Source organism: Myxine glutinosa, chromosome 4, assembly GCF_964187855.1.
Source record: "Myxine glutinosa chromosome 4, kmMyxGlut1.1, whole genome shotgun sequence".
NCBI classification, from domain to species: Eukaryota; Metazoa; Chordata; class Myxini; order Myxiniformes; family Myxinidae; genus Myxine; species Myxine glutinosa.
The window spans coordinates 70,662,814-70,679,266 of record NC_136264.1 but is presented as its reverse complement, the minus strand read 5'-3'; the positions used below and the strand labels follow the sequence as shown (position 1 = coordinate 70,679,266).

The 16,453-nt window shown below is 50.7% G+C and overlaps 1 protein-coding gene across 6 annotated transcripts in view; it reads left to right on the top strand.

The window, feature by feature from the left end:
- LOC137416427 (TBC1 domain family member 1) overlaps window positions 1-16,453 on the top strand; it is a 94,567-nt gene that overhangs the window by 54,467 nt on the left and 23,647 nt on the right. For 3 of the 6 annotated variants that reach the window (XM_068102007.2, XM_068102008.2, XM_068102009.2), the window contains one exon: window positions 6,782-6,981. The exons of the other annotated variants lie outside the window; for them this stretch is intronic. In XM_068102007.2, the coding sequence (XP_067958108.2) occupies window positions 6,782-6,981 (200 nt within the window). The remainder of the gene's footprint in view (window positions 1-6,781; window positions 6,982-16,453) is intronic. 6 annotated transcript variants of the gene reach the window in all.

The window sequence follows — 16,453 nt, the reverse complement described above, 5'->3', positions numbered from 1 at the left end:
AGCAGCAGCAGCCCAGAGGGGAGAGCAGTATTCCATTGAGATACGGATGAAAGCCTTGTATGTGGTGAGGACCTCAGGTGTGCCAAGGAAGGACTTCGCACGACGGAGGATGCCCAGTCGGCGACTGGCTTTGGAGGCCAGATTTGAAATGTGGTTTTCCCAGGAAAGATCATGGCAGATAGTGAGACCAAAAAGCTTGAGTGACAGAACTTCTTGGAGAGGATTATTCAGAAAGTGGATGGGAGGGTTGTCCAGTCGGTCTTTTCGGAGAGACATCGTAAGAGTGTGAGATTTGTCAGGATTGAAAGACATGTTCCACTTGTTTGCCCAGTGAGTGATTTTGTCCAGGTCTGCAGAGAGTGAGGAGGCTGCAGACTGCCGATCTGAGGGATGAGGAATGGAGCGGCAGAGAGTGGAGTCATCAGCAAAGAGATAGAGAGGATTTTCAAGAGAGTCGGAGAGATCATTGATGAAGACCAGAAAAAGCACAGGGCCCAGAACACTGCCTTGGGGAACTCCAGCCTGAACAGGAAGAGGAGATGAGAGAAACCCATTCAGGGCCACATGTTGATTACGACGAGAGAGGAAGTCCGCCAGCCATGCGTGGAGGTTTCCATGGATACCAAAGGAGGAGAGTTTGGTGAGCAGAGCGGGGTGCCAGACCGTATCGAAGGCACGTGATATGTCGAGGGAGACAGCTCTAATTTCCTGTTTGGCATTGAGGACCTCCATCCATTGTTGAGACAGCTGAAGCAGCATGTCCAGAGTAGAGTGACCTGGTCTGAAACCAAATTGATGATCAGAGATCAAGCCATTGGAGAAGAGAAAAGATTTCATATCCGAAGCAATGATGGATTCCATGACTTTGCTGATAATTGGGAGAAGGCTGATTGGTCTGTAGTTGCTAGGATCTGTTTTTGCACCTTTTTTGTGTAAAGCGGTGATGTTGGCTAATTTCCAAGCATATGGCAGTTGACCTTGAGCAAAAGAGAGGGTGAAGAGAACAGAGAGAGGGAGTGAAAGAGCGAAGAACAGTATTTTAGGACCCGTGGGCTGATGCCGTCGGGTCCAGTTGCAGAATCAGAGTCGAGGGTTGACAGAAACTTTTCCACCTTGTCAGGAGGAAAGGACACAGAGTCCAGGAGCAGCTGGGTACGACTGGGTACGGTGGGTACAGAGAGGGATGGGTTTGGGACACAAGATTTAGAGGCAAACACAGAGTTGAGGCATTCAGCTTTTTCACGTGCGATAGAGATATTTAATAGAGATGTTAAAGATAATGGAGGGTAAAGACAAAATAAGTGCAGAAGAGTTTTTCAGTAGAATAGATAGTGGTAGGACCAGGGCCATTTTAGCCTGAGAATAAAGAAGAAGAGTTCAGACAGTAAGAAGGCTTACTGTCCGAAGTAAGCGACGTAAGAGGGCTTTCAGTCAGTAGTTAATGCATGGAATAGTCTCCCTAGAAAGGTAGTGGTATGGAGGGGGGTGGGGGGGGGGGGGTGATCGGTTTAAATTGGAATTAGTTGCCAAGCTGTATTGGAGGTACCTCTGTATGGGGATATTGACAGAACCTGTAGGTAGCCTCTGTGTGGATGGTGATGGTTTCTGCAAATGGTGCAGTGCAGGCATGATCGGCCAAATGCCCTCTTTCTGTGCCAAAGTTCCTTGTATGAGCAAGCAGCCTGGATGCAATCGCTTCACCACACAAGCCAATGTACCAGGACCAAGAGGATAGATATACTATCTGCAAATGGGATGGAATCATTGCATGGGAGAAAGTAAGCTTTTGTCAAAGTATTCCCATGTGGAATCGATATCAGGTACTTTGGAAATGTCAGCCCAATCCTTTTGAGAGAGAGAGAGGGCACATTGCAATCCCTGCCAGCTGGCCTGGGCAAACAACCACATTCTGTGGTGTTGTGGTCACTTCGCTAAAAATAGCCAGATAGATATCAGCTTTGAGAAGAAAATTATCAGAGGAGCCTAGAGTAGCTAGAACAAGATAATTTGGGTAGAAAGTTGGCCATTTCAGGTCTCCAGTTGCCAGTTGCAGAAATCCTGCTTGGAAAACTTACTGATTGAGTTAGACCAATAGAGTTGCAGAAACCCTTAGCTACAATGTCATGGCTGATTGTTGTGGAGCTTGTCTTGCAGAAGGCCCGGCTGGCTGGCATTGTTGAAGTTGGTCACCACAAATGAGGAACAAAATGTTGGGATGGATGGTTATGTTGAACCCTTTCAGCAGGAATTGAGGTACATATTTGCTCATCATGGTTGCTGGAATGCTACACTGCACAGAGCAAATACCATGTGGTTGCGGAGAGGTATACCATGATGGGCTCTGATGGGTTATTGCCAACAATGGACAGTGAGGAATATAATTCTTAACCTCAAGCAGTACCACAGACGAGGTAGAGAAGGGGACTATCAAAGTGTAACAGAGAATAGCCAGCATGGCAGGCAATCAAGGCCTCACCTTTATCTTTGCAAAAGTTATTTTCCTGCCTTCAGTTAACTTCCATTTTTTTCCTCTTCTTCACTCTAAACAGGTGCATGTAAATATATCAACAGATATATAAATGATTAAATACAATAATGCGACAGTGAGAGTTTTGATACAAGGTTGAAACTATGTAATGTGACCGTTGGTACGTGTTTCTCCCCGACCTCCTGGTCTCGGTATACCTCCGAACCCCGGGAGGAGCCACGGCAGAAAAATATGTTATTCCGTGTCGAAATCAATAGGGAAACCACACCAAGAGTTATCCACAACCAAAGAATAAATTAAAGTGTACACAGGAATCACGATACAACAATGCTAGCAATCAACCATACAATCAATATCTGAAGATGGTACCATCTTCTCTAGTAACCGAACTCAAACTCACGGCACTCCCAGGGAATGGAACAGAGCCCTCCTCAATGTCTCTATAACACAATGGTGCTCCCGGCGAAGAGGCGATGAGGCGATGAGGTGAGTAAGGAGGTGTAGGCAAGGCGGGGACCGTCACGTGGTCCTAACCAACAGCAAATTAGCGGTGGAAAGAGGATTCCCAAAGACGCGATCCAAATGTGCACCTTCACCGTTCAACCGGCGAACCGCACCGTATTCTTCAAACGCCGCTGTCGCGCACACACATCCTCGGCAAACCACCGGAGGGCGTGACCAGTGGACGCGGCAAAACCTTCCGCGAACGACGCGTGGGGTTCCCAAAATGGCGGACGGCTCTTACTCGAGCCGCAGCCTCTAGGCGAGGATTCTCCGCAATCTCACGCCTGCACCTGACTTCGCAGGCTTTTGCACTACTCCAGCGATAACACCAATCGCACGAGATTCCTTTCAAGAACTCAAAGTTCACTCGCGATGTACGCTCGACCACGCTAGGTACGGAGCTTCTACAAACGCGTCTTTCCACTTCCTCCTCTTCCCCTCTTCTTCTTCCTCTCTCCGTCGTCGTCTTCCGGCTTCCTGTCTCTTTTTCATGAGTGCTTTTAACCTTTTAACCACAATAACCATTTCCCTTAAACAACAATAACCATAATACTTAGAACCAACAATAATAATAACAACAATAATAATTAGTGCCGAATCCGTAACACCGTTACCCCAGTGAACAACGAAGTGGGGCACAAAATAACTCGTACGTGCATGAGGGGTATACGATGAAGTGCTCACCAAAGGAGTTTTTTTTACGGCGTAGCCCACAGTGCAAAGCCGTCTAGAACAGTGTTTGTCCATCTGTATGTCCCCTCAAACGTATACCAATCAGAGCTGATGATCTGGTCACATGACAGGGTGATGTGATTACATCTGATGTCATTACGGCGGAACGGCGGCTGACTCTCCATGCACCGCCATTTTGATTTATATGCCGTTCATGCCGAACATATCGTTGAACCTGTCATATATCACAATCGCCATGCTCTACCTCTACGTTTTTCATTCAGTGTGAAACAAAAACAAACCGATTGTTAAAATGACCATCAAATATCGAAAGCATCGGCGTTACGTCTCTTCCAAAAAAACGGTACGTATAGGCCTTAGGCTTCATGCCCCACCTTTGAGCCATTTCGGACAAATTGAACCCAGGTTCCTTAATACAGTAGTGTATCGTTTCAGTAGTATCGTTTTCGTAATAGTACGGTAATAATAATAATATAGTAAATATGACCATAACACTTTAATCCCAATGTCGTGAATATAAACTTAATGGATTGAAGCGGTGTATGGTTCATGAAGCAATGATAAGCTGTGTACGGTACTAACAACCGCGGAAGTAAGGAATTCACCTCTGTTTTTTGACATCATGTTATTAACCCAACCCTTGTGAGGTATATAAATTACAGTAGATCTTCCCTCAGTTCTGCAAGTAAAACTTACCTCACGGATGTCGGGATTCCTCCAAATTTATTTGTTTAATGTTATAAACAGCATTAGCGACTGTTTAAAAAGCTAATCATGTGTGTTTGTGGTTGATAATATTTCACAAGCCTGGCTACGCCGCTGTTAGACTTTTGGTCTTGCTTTTTACCCCTCAGCCCAAATTGAGCTAAGGGGTATTGTCGTCACGGGCGTCGTCCGGGCGGGCGGGCGTCCGGGCATCCGTCAACTTTTGGTTTCCATCAATTTCAAGGAGAACGGCTTGTCCAATTAAATCCATTTTTGCAGTGTGTGTTCGGGTTGAGAAGAGGAAGGTTTCTTTCGAAAATGTGCAAGGCTGCGATTTTCAATATGGCCGCCACGGCAGCCATCTTGAAATTGGTTTCCGTCAATTTCGAGCAGAACAGCTTGTCAGATTAAATCCATTTGTGCAGTGTGGTTTGGGGTTGAGTAGAGGAAGGTTCCCTTCGAAAATGGGCGTGCTGCGATTTTCAATATGGCCACCACGGTAGCCATCTTGAAATTGGTTTCCGTCAATTTCGAGCAGAACGGCTTGTCCGATTAAATCCATGTTTGCAGTGTGTGTTGGGGTTGAGTAGAGGAAGGTGCCTTTCGAAAATGGGTGCGCTGTGATTTTCAATATGGCCGCCACGGCAGCCATCTTGAAATTGGTCTCCGTCAAATTTCGAGCAGAACGGCTTGTCCGATTAAATCCATTTTTGCAGTGTGTGTTGGGGTTGAGTAGAGGAAGGTTCATGGGCGCGCTGCGATTTTCAATATGGCCACCACGGCAGCCATCTTGAAATTGGTTTCCATCAATTTCGAGCAGAATGGCTTGTCCGATTAAATCCATTTTTGCAGTGTGTGTTGGGGCTGAGTAGAGGAAGGTTCATGGGCATGCTGCGATTTTCAATATGGCCACCACGGCAGCCATCTTGAAATTGGTTTCCATCAATTTCGAGCAGAATGGCTTGTCCGATTAAATCCATTTTTGCAGTGTGTGTTGGGGCTGAGTAGAGGAAGGTTCATGGGCATGCTGCGATTTCCAATATGGCCGCCACGGTAGCCATCTTGAAATTGGTTTCCGTCAATTTCGAGCTGAACGGCTTATCAGATTAAATCCATGTTTGCAGTGTGTGTTGGGGTTGAGTAGAGGAAGGTTCCTTTCGAAAATGGGCGAGCTGCGATTTTCAATATGGCCGCCACGTTAGCCATCTTGAAATTGGTTTCCGTCAATTTTGAGCAGAACGGCTTGTCCGATTAAATCCATGTTTGCAGTGTGTGTTGGGGTTGAGTAGAGGAAGGTTCATGGTGCAAAATGGGTTCATGGGTTCATGGGCGAAAATTTATTTACTGCAAAATCCTACTCGGTATACAACTTCGCTTCAAATAGCAAAATTATCATCAATGCTTCCTTTCACCATGCATGGGCTTACGCCGGCTTTGCGGTGCTATTTATTAATACATGGGCTAAGGCTCGTAATAGAGCTGACACACACACACACACACACACACACACACAGACACACACACACACACACACACACACACACACACACACACACACACTGACGAGACAAACACTTAACACAGCAACTGAGCTTGGGGGAAGTGCCTTCACTACCATCAGATCCAGGGATACTGTGGGCACCAGCGACGTCATAACAATGGCACCGCTTTTCTCACCGTACTCAGCGGAGCATTTCCTCCTCCCCATGGATGCAAATTGATGGGGATTGTCTGTGCTCTATCCTTTTCAAGCAAGGAAGCAGCACGTACCATTTTAAAGTCTTCGGTATGACCTGAACTTGTCCAAACTGGATGGGTAATTTTAGGAGATACCATCTCCTTACTGGATGGCCATTGGCGCCCTATCTATGGGAGCTCATCCGCCCATTGAACTAAAAAAATATATAAATCACTTTAATTTTTTTTTATTTTTTAAATGATATGATAGTTGAAGACATACCAAGGTTTTTATTTTCTCCATGTAAACCTCTTTTTTATTCCAGTGTATACGCCGCCTCATTACACGAGTTCCTTTTGGCATGTATTTGACTGTTGTGAGTATCTCAGTCATATAAATTTTTGAAGACGCCCACGCATTTCTTCCTTCAGAATAAAAGATGTAAACTTGGTCACAATTCATTGGTCACTGTTCATAATATTGATTATGAGCACAGCAGTCTTCATAATGAAGACTTTTCCGTTACCTTCTGATCATTTATCATAGAGAGCAATACATCATGCAGAAATACTGTGAATGGGAAGTTTTGAAATGTGTTTTTTCATGATCAGAAAATCAGAGTTACAAAAATTGAACGATGTTTTCCCGACCGTTCAGAAAGGGTTAAAACACTTTGGTAGTTGTACACAAAAAAGATAAATCTCACTTTACAGGGTCGATCAGAAGCCTGGAGGATCCTCACCTGAAGACGAAGAAGATGATGTCCCCAGCCCTCTTTCGAGTCCTCGTATTATGCGCTCCATGGACATGGCATTTGATTCTGAACAACCGCATCTTGTACGCCGTTTGTCTTGGAGGAAGCAGATCTTCCGTCGTGTATCGATCGACGGACAGAACCTGAATAGCCTATGTGGTGAGCGCGTCCTTTGCCACAGTCTTTGTTAAACTTTGTCATATTTCTGTTTCTTTTGGCTTTCTTCTCTTTGTCAAGTTAACTGTTCGTTCTTTCTACTCATCAATGACATCAAATTTTAAGATCATTTTCCTTAAATTTTGGGTTTGTCATTTAATACCCTTGGATGCAGTGATTGGGCCTCGGAGGCCCACAAGGGTTTTTTTTGTTACAAAAACGATGGTGTACAAAAAAATTTTTGGGAATGAGCCTCATTTTCACCGACTTTCATGTTGTTACACAAAATTCAGTGACATGAATAAAAAAAAATTCATTCAGGCTCGTGGGAAAATCTTCATTCTTCACTTATAACCCGAAAATCCAACACGAATGCAGGCCTGGGGCCTTTGAGGCCCCACATAAATGTTGTTGTATTACTATGTTATATCATTATTTTGTTGATATGAGCCTCATTATATGCTCCTATAACTTAGTTACAAATAATTCAGTGATAAAAATATGAAAATTTAAAAACTTTACACGAATACATTCATGGGGCCTCCGAGGCCCAATGGCTGCATAGGTGTAGGATTTTTGACATTTGTGGACATATACATTCTAAATAAAAGGATTAGTGAATCATATTTTTTTTAGCAAATACTCCTCCATGAGCCTCAACTTTTTAGAGAAAAAAAAATAAAAAAACCAAGAACAAAAAGATGTTTTTGCAAAAAAAAGAAAAAAGATTCATTACTTGTATGGGAATCTTCCAACTAATAGGATCAATGATTCACATTTTCTCAGCAAATACACATCCATGAGCATCGACTTGGATTGAAAAAGGATATGAAAGAAAAAAAAATCTATAAAAAATAAAAATAATAAAAAACGTTACACGAAGAATACATCCGTTGGGCCTCCGAGGCCCAATGGCTGCGTTTATGTAGGATTTTTGACACCTGCATTTAAGAGTTAAAGGAAATCATCACAATGCTCACATGGCCAATTTGCTCTCTTTTATAAACCACAGTCATTTTATTTTTTGGTGCCTTGACAGTTTGTTCGCCAACTAGGATTACTATGCAAGAATCGGTCATTAAATATTTTATTCATTAAAAATAAAATAAAGAAACTATTCTATTAAATGGTTTTTAAAAGTGTACTAAAGAGCAAGTAATGTTAATAAATTAATTAATTGACTGAGTGCTGATCCAACCTTTTTTCTGTACGGTGCTGAGGTTTTTTTTTTTGGAGGAGTTATAACACAGAATGGTTTGTTCATGGAGGAGTTAGAATAGAACAGTAGAAAGAGAGAGGGAGTGGGAACACACCAACAGCAGGACAAAATAAATGGAGGCTTGGACAAAATAGCGATGTGGGGAAGACTAATGGGTAGGATGAGGTGTACAAGTCGGGACGTATGAGGTGTAGAAGATGTAAACAGAAGCAGTCAATGCCGTCACCTCCCGGGGGATACTCTGGGTACCAGCAACATCATAACAATGGTGCTGAAGGAGCTGTGCTCCTACGCGAGTCGAAAGGATTGACGCGACAAAAGACGGGAATTCGTCCGAGTTTCTTTATTGAGCAAAACCAAAATTCGGGTACTCTGAAAAGCCCGTTTATCGGGCAGCAATATATTGTTGCGTATATGAGGACTGTATTTTTTTGATTGTGTTGTATTGTGGTAAATTGGTGATGAATATTGCTTGAGTCTGCGCCTCCTGCCTCCGGAGCTGTGTAAAGGTCAAAAGGGCGTCTCATAATTAGTCCACAAGCATACACGTCAGCCAATCATAGAATACCCCTGTTCGATAGTTATATCTTATTCTGTGTTTTAGGGTAAGGCTGTGTCTCCCATTAATAGAAATACTCCATTGCACCAGTGAAAGAGATAGATTCCCTTCATTCCCACTCCCAAAACTTCCATTTCCCCTTTCGTCTTTGCCAGGCCTCGAGTGCCATTGCCAATTACCTCCCTTCCAATTGCCAACTGCATTTTGGGCGGTTTTCCCTTCATCCGCCATTGACCACGAGGCAGGGTTGGGGAAGAAAGGCGGGTCCCCACCTCGTCATAGAGGGGAGGAGTGAACCAGCCCTTGCCGACCAACCCAGAACGAGGGGTTGGCTTTAGAGGGCAGAGAGAGCGAACGTTTTGGGGAGGTTCGCAAAGGGTCAAGGGTGGGGCTTATATAACCCGAGGCAGAGGCCCCCGGAGAGAGTCGAGGAGGGAGGAGATCAGAAGACAGGAAGGCCTTGAGTTGGACTAAGCAAGAGAGGAAGTTGTTGGACTGGGTGGGACTAAGAAAGAGAGAGAAAGAGTCCTGAAGCTTGAGAGGGAAGGAGAGAGAACCCGTCACACCAACCCCCCACCAGCCGCGTTGGCTCCACCAAGCGTTCACCTCCACCAAGGCTCCACCAAGCTCCGCATTGGCTCCACCAAGCGTTCACCTCCACCAAAGCTCCACCAAGCTCCGCGTTGGCTCCACCAAGCGTTCACCTCCAGCCATCCACCTCCTGCCATTCCTGTCATTCCCCGCGTGAGTCTGTCTTTTGTTTGTTCTGTCCTGGGTTAATTAAGACTGTAGGTAAGCTAGTATTTGCACTGTGTCACCTGCGTCTTATGTGTTGTAAATAAACGTGACTGCTTTCTTCCTACTTATATGTGTAAATAGTAAATAAATTTAGTAGTATTTCCAAACCTTTCTTTGCCTTCGTCTTCCTCTTTGCATTCGTCGTTTTAGTCTTTTCCCTCATTGAGCAGCCGCGGTGCGATCCAGCCAAAGTTTGGGGCAAATCGGGTATTAGTCGGCAAATAACTGTTCGGTCGCGGTTACACCACCGCTCGGTCAAAATAACATCTTTAACCGCGTCCGTAACAATATATATGCAATCAAACACGTCATGCCGGAGCGTTTGCCCGGGAAAGGCGAGACTGGGCGTGCCCGGGTGGCCTGGGCGAGCCCGGGAAAGGCGAGTCTGGACATGCCCGGGAAAGGCGAGATGGGGCGTGCCCGGGCGGCCTGGGCGAGCCCGGGAAAGGCGGGTCCGGGCATGCCCGGGAAAGGCGCGTATGGGCATGTCCGGGCGGCCTGGGCGAACCCGGGAAAGGCGAGTCTGGACATGCCCGGGAAAGGCGAGATGGGGCGTGCCCGGGCGGCCTGGGCGAGCCCGGGAAAGGCGAGACCGGGCGTGCCCGGGAAAGGCGAGTCTGGGCATGCCCGGGAAAGGCGAGATGGGGCGTGCCCGGGCGGCCTGGGCGAGCCCGGGAAAGGCGAGACCGGGCGTGCCCGGGAAAGGCGAGTCTGGGCATGCCCGGGAAAGGCGAGACCGGGCGTGCCCGGGCGGCCTGGGCGAGCCCGGGAAAGGCGGGTCCGGGCATGCCCGGGAAAGGCGAGTCTGGACATGCCCGAGAAAGGCGAGATGGGGCGTGCCCGGGCGGCCTGGGCGAGCCCGGGAAAGGCGAGACCGGGCATGCCCGGGAAAGGCGCGTATGGGCATGTCCGGGCGGCCTGGGCGAGCCCGGTACAGTGATCGCTCCCTGGTTGCGTCTTCGGCAGGTGTAAGGCGATTGTGTATGTTCAGCGGCAACCCCTACACGCGCCCCCCCCAGAATCGACTTGCACCGGCAGGGTCAATTTAAGGGGGGTCCTGATGACCCGGCCGAAGCAACCCCTGGAGGGTCGTCGGGGGGGGGGGGGCGGTGTGGTGGTGGGTGGTCGAGCGGGGGGAACCGTGGATGGAAGGCGACCTCGCCGCGGAGGAAGGGCCAACCGTGGTGGTTGGTCGACGTCCACGTGCGCCGGCTTGAGGCGGTCCACCGAAATCCGGTCCGACCTGCCGCCGACGTCGACGACGAAAGACTTGTCGTCCCGTCGTACGGCGGCCGGCGTGGCCCCCGGTGTGCGTCATGACGCACAAAAATGTACTGCGCTGTGTGAAGCGCTGGGGCGACGTAGGACTGGGGGCCACCGTGGCGGGATGTTGGCACGGGGGTAAACTGTCGGGCGGCCTCCTGGAGGTCCGAGCGCTGGCGAGCTGCGGACCAGGGACTGGTAGCGTCGGGCACAAACTCGCCCGGGATGCGTAGCGGCTGGCCGTAGACGAGCTCGGCGGTGGACGCCTGGAGGTCCCCCTTGGGGGCCGTTGCTCAGGCCCAAAAGGACCCACGGCAGCCGGTCGGCCCAACCGCCGTCCTGAAGGCCGGCCATGAGCACGGCCTTCATGGAGGGGTGAAAGCGCTCGCACAACCCATTGGCTTTTTTGGGTGGTAGGCCATGGTACGGTAGAGCTTGACTCCCAGGTTGCGGGCGACCGCACCCCACAGCTCGGAGGTGAACTGCGGACCGCGTTCCGAAGAGATGTCCGCCGGTGCGCCGAAACGGGCGACCCAGGTGGCGATGAAAGCCTGTGCCATGTCGGCAGTGGTGGTGGAAACGAGGGGAACGGCCTCCGGCCACCTGGTGGTCCGGTCCACCATGGTGAGCAGGTGTGCGAAACCTCGTGATGGGGGAAGGGGGCCCACCAGGTCCACGTTGACGTGGTCGAAACGCCGTTTGGGCATGGTGAAAGGTGCCAGCGGGGCCTGGGTGTGGCGGTGGACCTTGGCCCGCTGGCAGGCCGTGCAGGCGTTGGCCCAATCGCGGATGTCCCGTCGAAGTCCGTGCCAGACGAAACGCGCCGACACCAGCTTCTGGGAAGCTTTCCGGCCCGGGTGGGAAAGGCCGTGGAGGGAGGCGAAAACGCGGCGCTGCCAGGTAACGGGCACGACGGGGCGAGGCTGGCCTTGGGAGACGTCGCAGAGCAGGACAGTGTCCGCGAAGGGGACGTCGGCCAGGCGGAGGCCCGTGTCCGCCGTCCGGAGGGCTTGCACCATGGTGTCGGTGGTCTGGTCGGCCGCCATGAGTGTGAAGTCCACGCCGAGGCAGACCGTGTTCGCGCTGGCCCGAGAAAGACAGTCGGCCACAGCGTTGTCCTTTCCGGCGATGTGCCGGATGTCCGTGGTAAACTCCGACACGGCGGAGAGGTGGCGCTGCTGGCGGGCCGACCACGGCTCCGTGACTTTGGCCATCGCGTAAACCAACGGCTTGTGGTCGACGAAAGCCGTGAATGGGCGGCCCTCCAGGAGGTGGCGGAAATGGCGAACGGCCAGGTATTCGACCGAGGAGCTCGCGGTTAAATGTGCTGTATTTGAGCTCGTTCGGCCGGAGTTGCCGGCTAAAAAAAGCGTGCAGCTGCCAAACCCCGTTCACCCATTGTTCATGTACGGCGCCCACCGCGTAGTCGGAGGCGTCTGTAGTGAGGGCGATGGGAGCGTCGAGCACCGGGTGAGCAAGCAGTGTTGCATCGGCGAGGGCCAGCTTTGCGCCTGTGAATGCCGCGTCCATGGCTGCGGACCAGACGACGTCATGCTTGGCCGGCTTGCCCCGGAGGGCTTCGTAAAGGGGCCGCATGAGCTGAGCAGCGCGGGGCACGAAACGGTGGTAGAAATTCACCATGCCGAGGAACTCCTGCAGGGCCTTGATGGAGCGGGGACGCGGGAACTCGGTGATGGCCTCGACCTTGGTTGGCAGCGGCACGGCCCCGTTCCTGGTGATGTGGTGGCCCAAAAAGTCAACGGCCGTCGTGCCGAAGTGGCATTTGGCCGGGTTGACGATTAAGCCGTGCTCGCTGAGGCGCCCAAACAGTGTTCGGAGGTGGAGGAGGTGCTCGGCCCGGGACGTGCTGGCGACGAGGATGTCGTCCAGGTAGACGAAGAGGAACGGCAGGTCGTGCAGCACGCCGTCCATCAAGCGCTGGAACGCCTGGGCCGCGTTCTTGAGGCCAAACGGCATCCTCAAGAATTCGAACAGGCCGAACGGCGTGATGACGGCCGTTTTTGGGACGTCGGCCGGCCTGACAGGTACCTGGTGGTATCCCCGTATTAAGTCAATTTTCGAGAAAATGACCCGCCCCACCAAACGGGCGGAAAAGTCCTGGATGTGTGGGACCGGATACCTGTCGGGGGTGGTAACGTCATTGAGGCGGCGGTAGTCGCCACATGGGCGCCAGCCGCCCCCCGGCTTCGGCACGATGTGCAGTGGCGAGGCCCACGCGCTATCGGAGCGCCGCACGATGCCGAGGTGCTCCAACGCGTCGAACTCGGCCTTTGCCATGGCGAGCTTGGCCGGGTCGAGATGGCGGGCTCTGGCGTAGACCGGCGGGCCCGTAGTTGGTATGTGGTGCTCGATACCATGTCTCACTGCGACGGCCGAAAACGTCGGCCGCGTGAGGGCCGGGAACTCTGTGAGCAGGCGAGCAAACTCGTTCGCCGCCGGGCGGGCGCATGCTAGTTCGGTCGGCAAGGAGCTGCTCATCGTGCATGCCAGGGAGCTGAAAGTCTCGGCGTTGACAAGGCGACGCCGTTTGACGTCGACCAGCAGCCCGTGCGCGCAGAGGGAGTCGGCGCCTAGCAAAGCCATGGGCACGCTCGCCGTCACAAAGGTCCAATTAAAGCGCTGGCTGCCGAAGCAGAGGGTGATGTTGCACGGGCCGAAGGTGCGGATGGCCGATCCGTTGGCAGCGACCAAGGAGGGGCCGCAAACGGCGGTCTGCCTGTCCTGCTCGGAGGCGGGTATGACGCTCAGTTGGGCGCCGGTGTCACAAAGGAAACGCCACCCGTACGCTTTGTCCTTGATGAAAAGCAAGTTGCCCGAGTGGCCGGCACTCATGGCTGGTAATGAACGCCGGCCCGGCCGTTTCCCGACTTGCCGAAAGTGCATGGGGGTCGGCATGTCCGAGCCTTGTGTCCGAACCTGGCGTGGTAATAACACCACGCCTGGTCAGGTGGAGGTCCCGGCCATCGTGTTGGAAGCAGTCGGCGTGGCGGCCGCCAGTTGCACCGGCAGTTCGGCCTCCAACCGCACCGGGCGCTCAGGCGCCATGGGCATCGCCTCGGACGGCGGCGGGCTCCAGGTAGCCGCCCCGATGTGCTGGCCTGCCGAGGAGATCTTGTCGGCTTCCCTGGCGAGGGCGCGGGGATCCGTGATCTGCGTGCCTGCCAGGGCGAAGCATACCTGGCTAGGCAGCTGGCGGAGGAACAGCTCTCAGAAAAGAAAATCCGGGGAGTGCTCACCGAGCAGCGAGAGCATGTAGTCCATTCGCTCGGACGGGCGCGTGTCGCCGAGCTCGGGCAGGTCGAGCAGGCGTCGTGCGCGTTCTGCCGGTGAGAGGGCGAATGCGTCGAGGAGGAGCGTCTTGATCGCGCCATACTTGTCAGCGGCTGGCGGGTGCTGGAGGAGGCTCAGGGCGCGGGCCGCGGTGGCGGAGCCGAGTGCCGCTACCACATGGTGGAAGCGGGTGTCGTCAGCGGTAATGCCTCGCAGGGAAAACTGGGAGTCCGCCTGGGCGAACCAAACCGCCGCGTGAGCTTCCCAGAAGGTAGGCAGTTTAAGGGCAACTGCCGTGTCCATGTCGGGGGTCACCAGTGAAGGAGCTGTGCTCCTACGCGAGTCGAAAGGATTGACGCGACAAAAGACGGGAATTCGTCCGAGTTTCTTTATTGAGCAAAACCAAAACTCGGGTACTCTGAAAAGCCCATTTATCGGGCAGCAATATATATATATGCAATCAAACACGTCATGCCGGAGCGTTTGCCCGGGACAGGCGAGACTGGGCGTGCCCGGGCGGCCTGGGCGAGCCCGGGAAAGGCGAGTCTGGACATGCCCGGGAAAGGCGTGTCTGGGCATGTCCGGGTTGCCTGGGCGAGCCCGGTACAGTGATCGCTCCCTGGTTGCGTCTTTCGCAGGTGTAAGGCGATTGTGTATGTTCAGCGGCAACCGCTACAGTGCCGCCTTTCTCACAGTACTCAGCGGGGAATATCCTCAGGAGGATGCCAACCGATGGGGATTGTCCATGCTTTATCCTTTTAAATGCGGAACGTCAAGCGAGGAAGCAGCACGTACCATTTTTAAAGTCTTTGGTATGACTCGAACGGATCCAATCCGGATGGGAGTTTTTTAGGAGACACCATGTCCTTACTGGATGGCCGTCAGCTCCCTTCAGCAGGTCATCCACCCTTTGTCAGGTGTTGTTTTTAGTCCTGGTGGGGGTCACAGTCACCCTCTCCGCTAGCAAAGCCAGTGAGGCATGTCGGTTTAGTCGACGACAACCTGACCATGCGGCAGGTAGCACTGGGTTACATGACACCAGTGGCATTCTCAAAAGACTGACCTGACCTTAAAAACAAAAGACTGACCTGACCTTTTGTTTATAAAATCCAGAGTAATATTTATTTATGTCAATTAATAATTTAACAAGGAATCTCAACACAGGAGGAGGAGGCCATTAGCCACATCAAGCCTGTGCAATTATGCCAATATATAACTTCCCTCTTTTGCCAACTACTTCTACATACCTATCCAACACAATTTTAAAACAATCCACTGACTCTACATTGCATTCATTCACCACTCTCTGAGTGTAAGACCCCTGAATTACTGCCACCCTAACTATCCTCCTCTTTACTCTGAAACTACGGCTCCTGCTCCTGTCAGTGTCCATTCTGCTGAAAACCTCTTCTGCGCGGATGTTGTCTATACCCTTCATTATCTTGAACATCTCTATCAGATCCCCTCACACATTGTCTTTGTATAGTGTTGTTGAACAAAATCCATGATCCTAAGTCTTCTGATTTAATGCATTTGATTAAAGCCGAGCCAGTGGCAAGAAGGACAAACTAAGGGAGGCAACTGCAGAGATGAGAAAGAATGCGGAAAAATTAGTGGAGATGAGAATGAAGCTTAGTCTTAGGAAAAGGATAAAAGAATGGGGTACTTGATGAAATTATATGATCTGGGAAGAAGTAAACTGGAGCGGGGTATGCTGGATGAAAAAGTAATAAACTTTTATGATTCCAACCTATGTGTGAAAAGAAGACTTTGTTTCTGATCGTCCTGCTCAGAGATTCCAATATATCTGTGGGTCTTGGTTTCCATTGCCGCATAGGGGTGGTGATGCGATTTAGAAGCATTGGACCATAGCATCTGGGAGTCATACCCCATTGTAACATAGATTCTTATTATATAAATGACAATAAGGACAGTAAAGAAAGGATTTGGTCCCATGTCATATTCCAGGGTGGTGACTGGCTCTGGTTGCTGGATTGTAAGAAAGATGAACTTGCTGTTGAGATTACATAAGAAAGATTGCTGTGGGAGGTATGGTCAGCCCAAGACCACTTGTGGCTAATTGTAAGACCAAGAAAGTCGATGTGATTGTTGAAGTGAATTTGACACTTTGCTGTTTTTTTGTGGATGAACAAAGTGATGTGTAAGTGTAACCTACTAGCTTGGAATGAACCATTTTGATAGCCATTTGCCATGAGCACAGTTATAGTCTCAGATCCAGAAGAATGGTGAGATGGTTCGTTACCTTAAACGGAACAGTTATATGGTGACCAAATGCAGTTTTAATATTTTGATAGGTTTACTTATCATGGGGATCAGCTCATTAT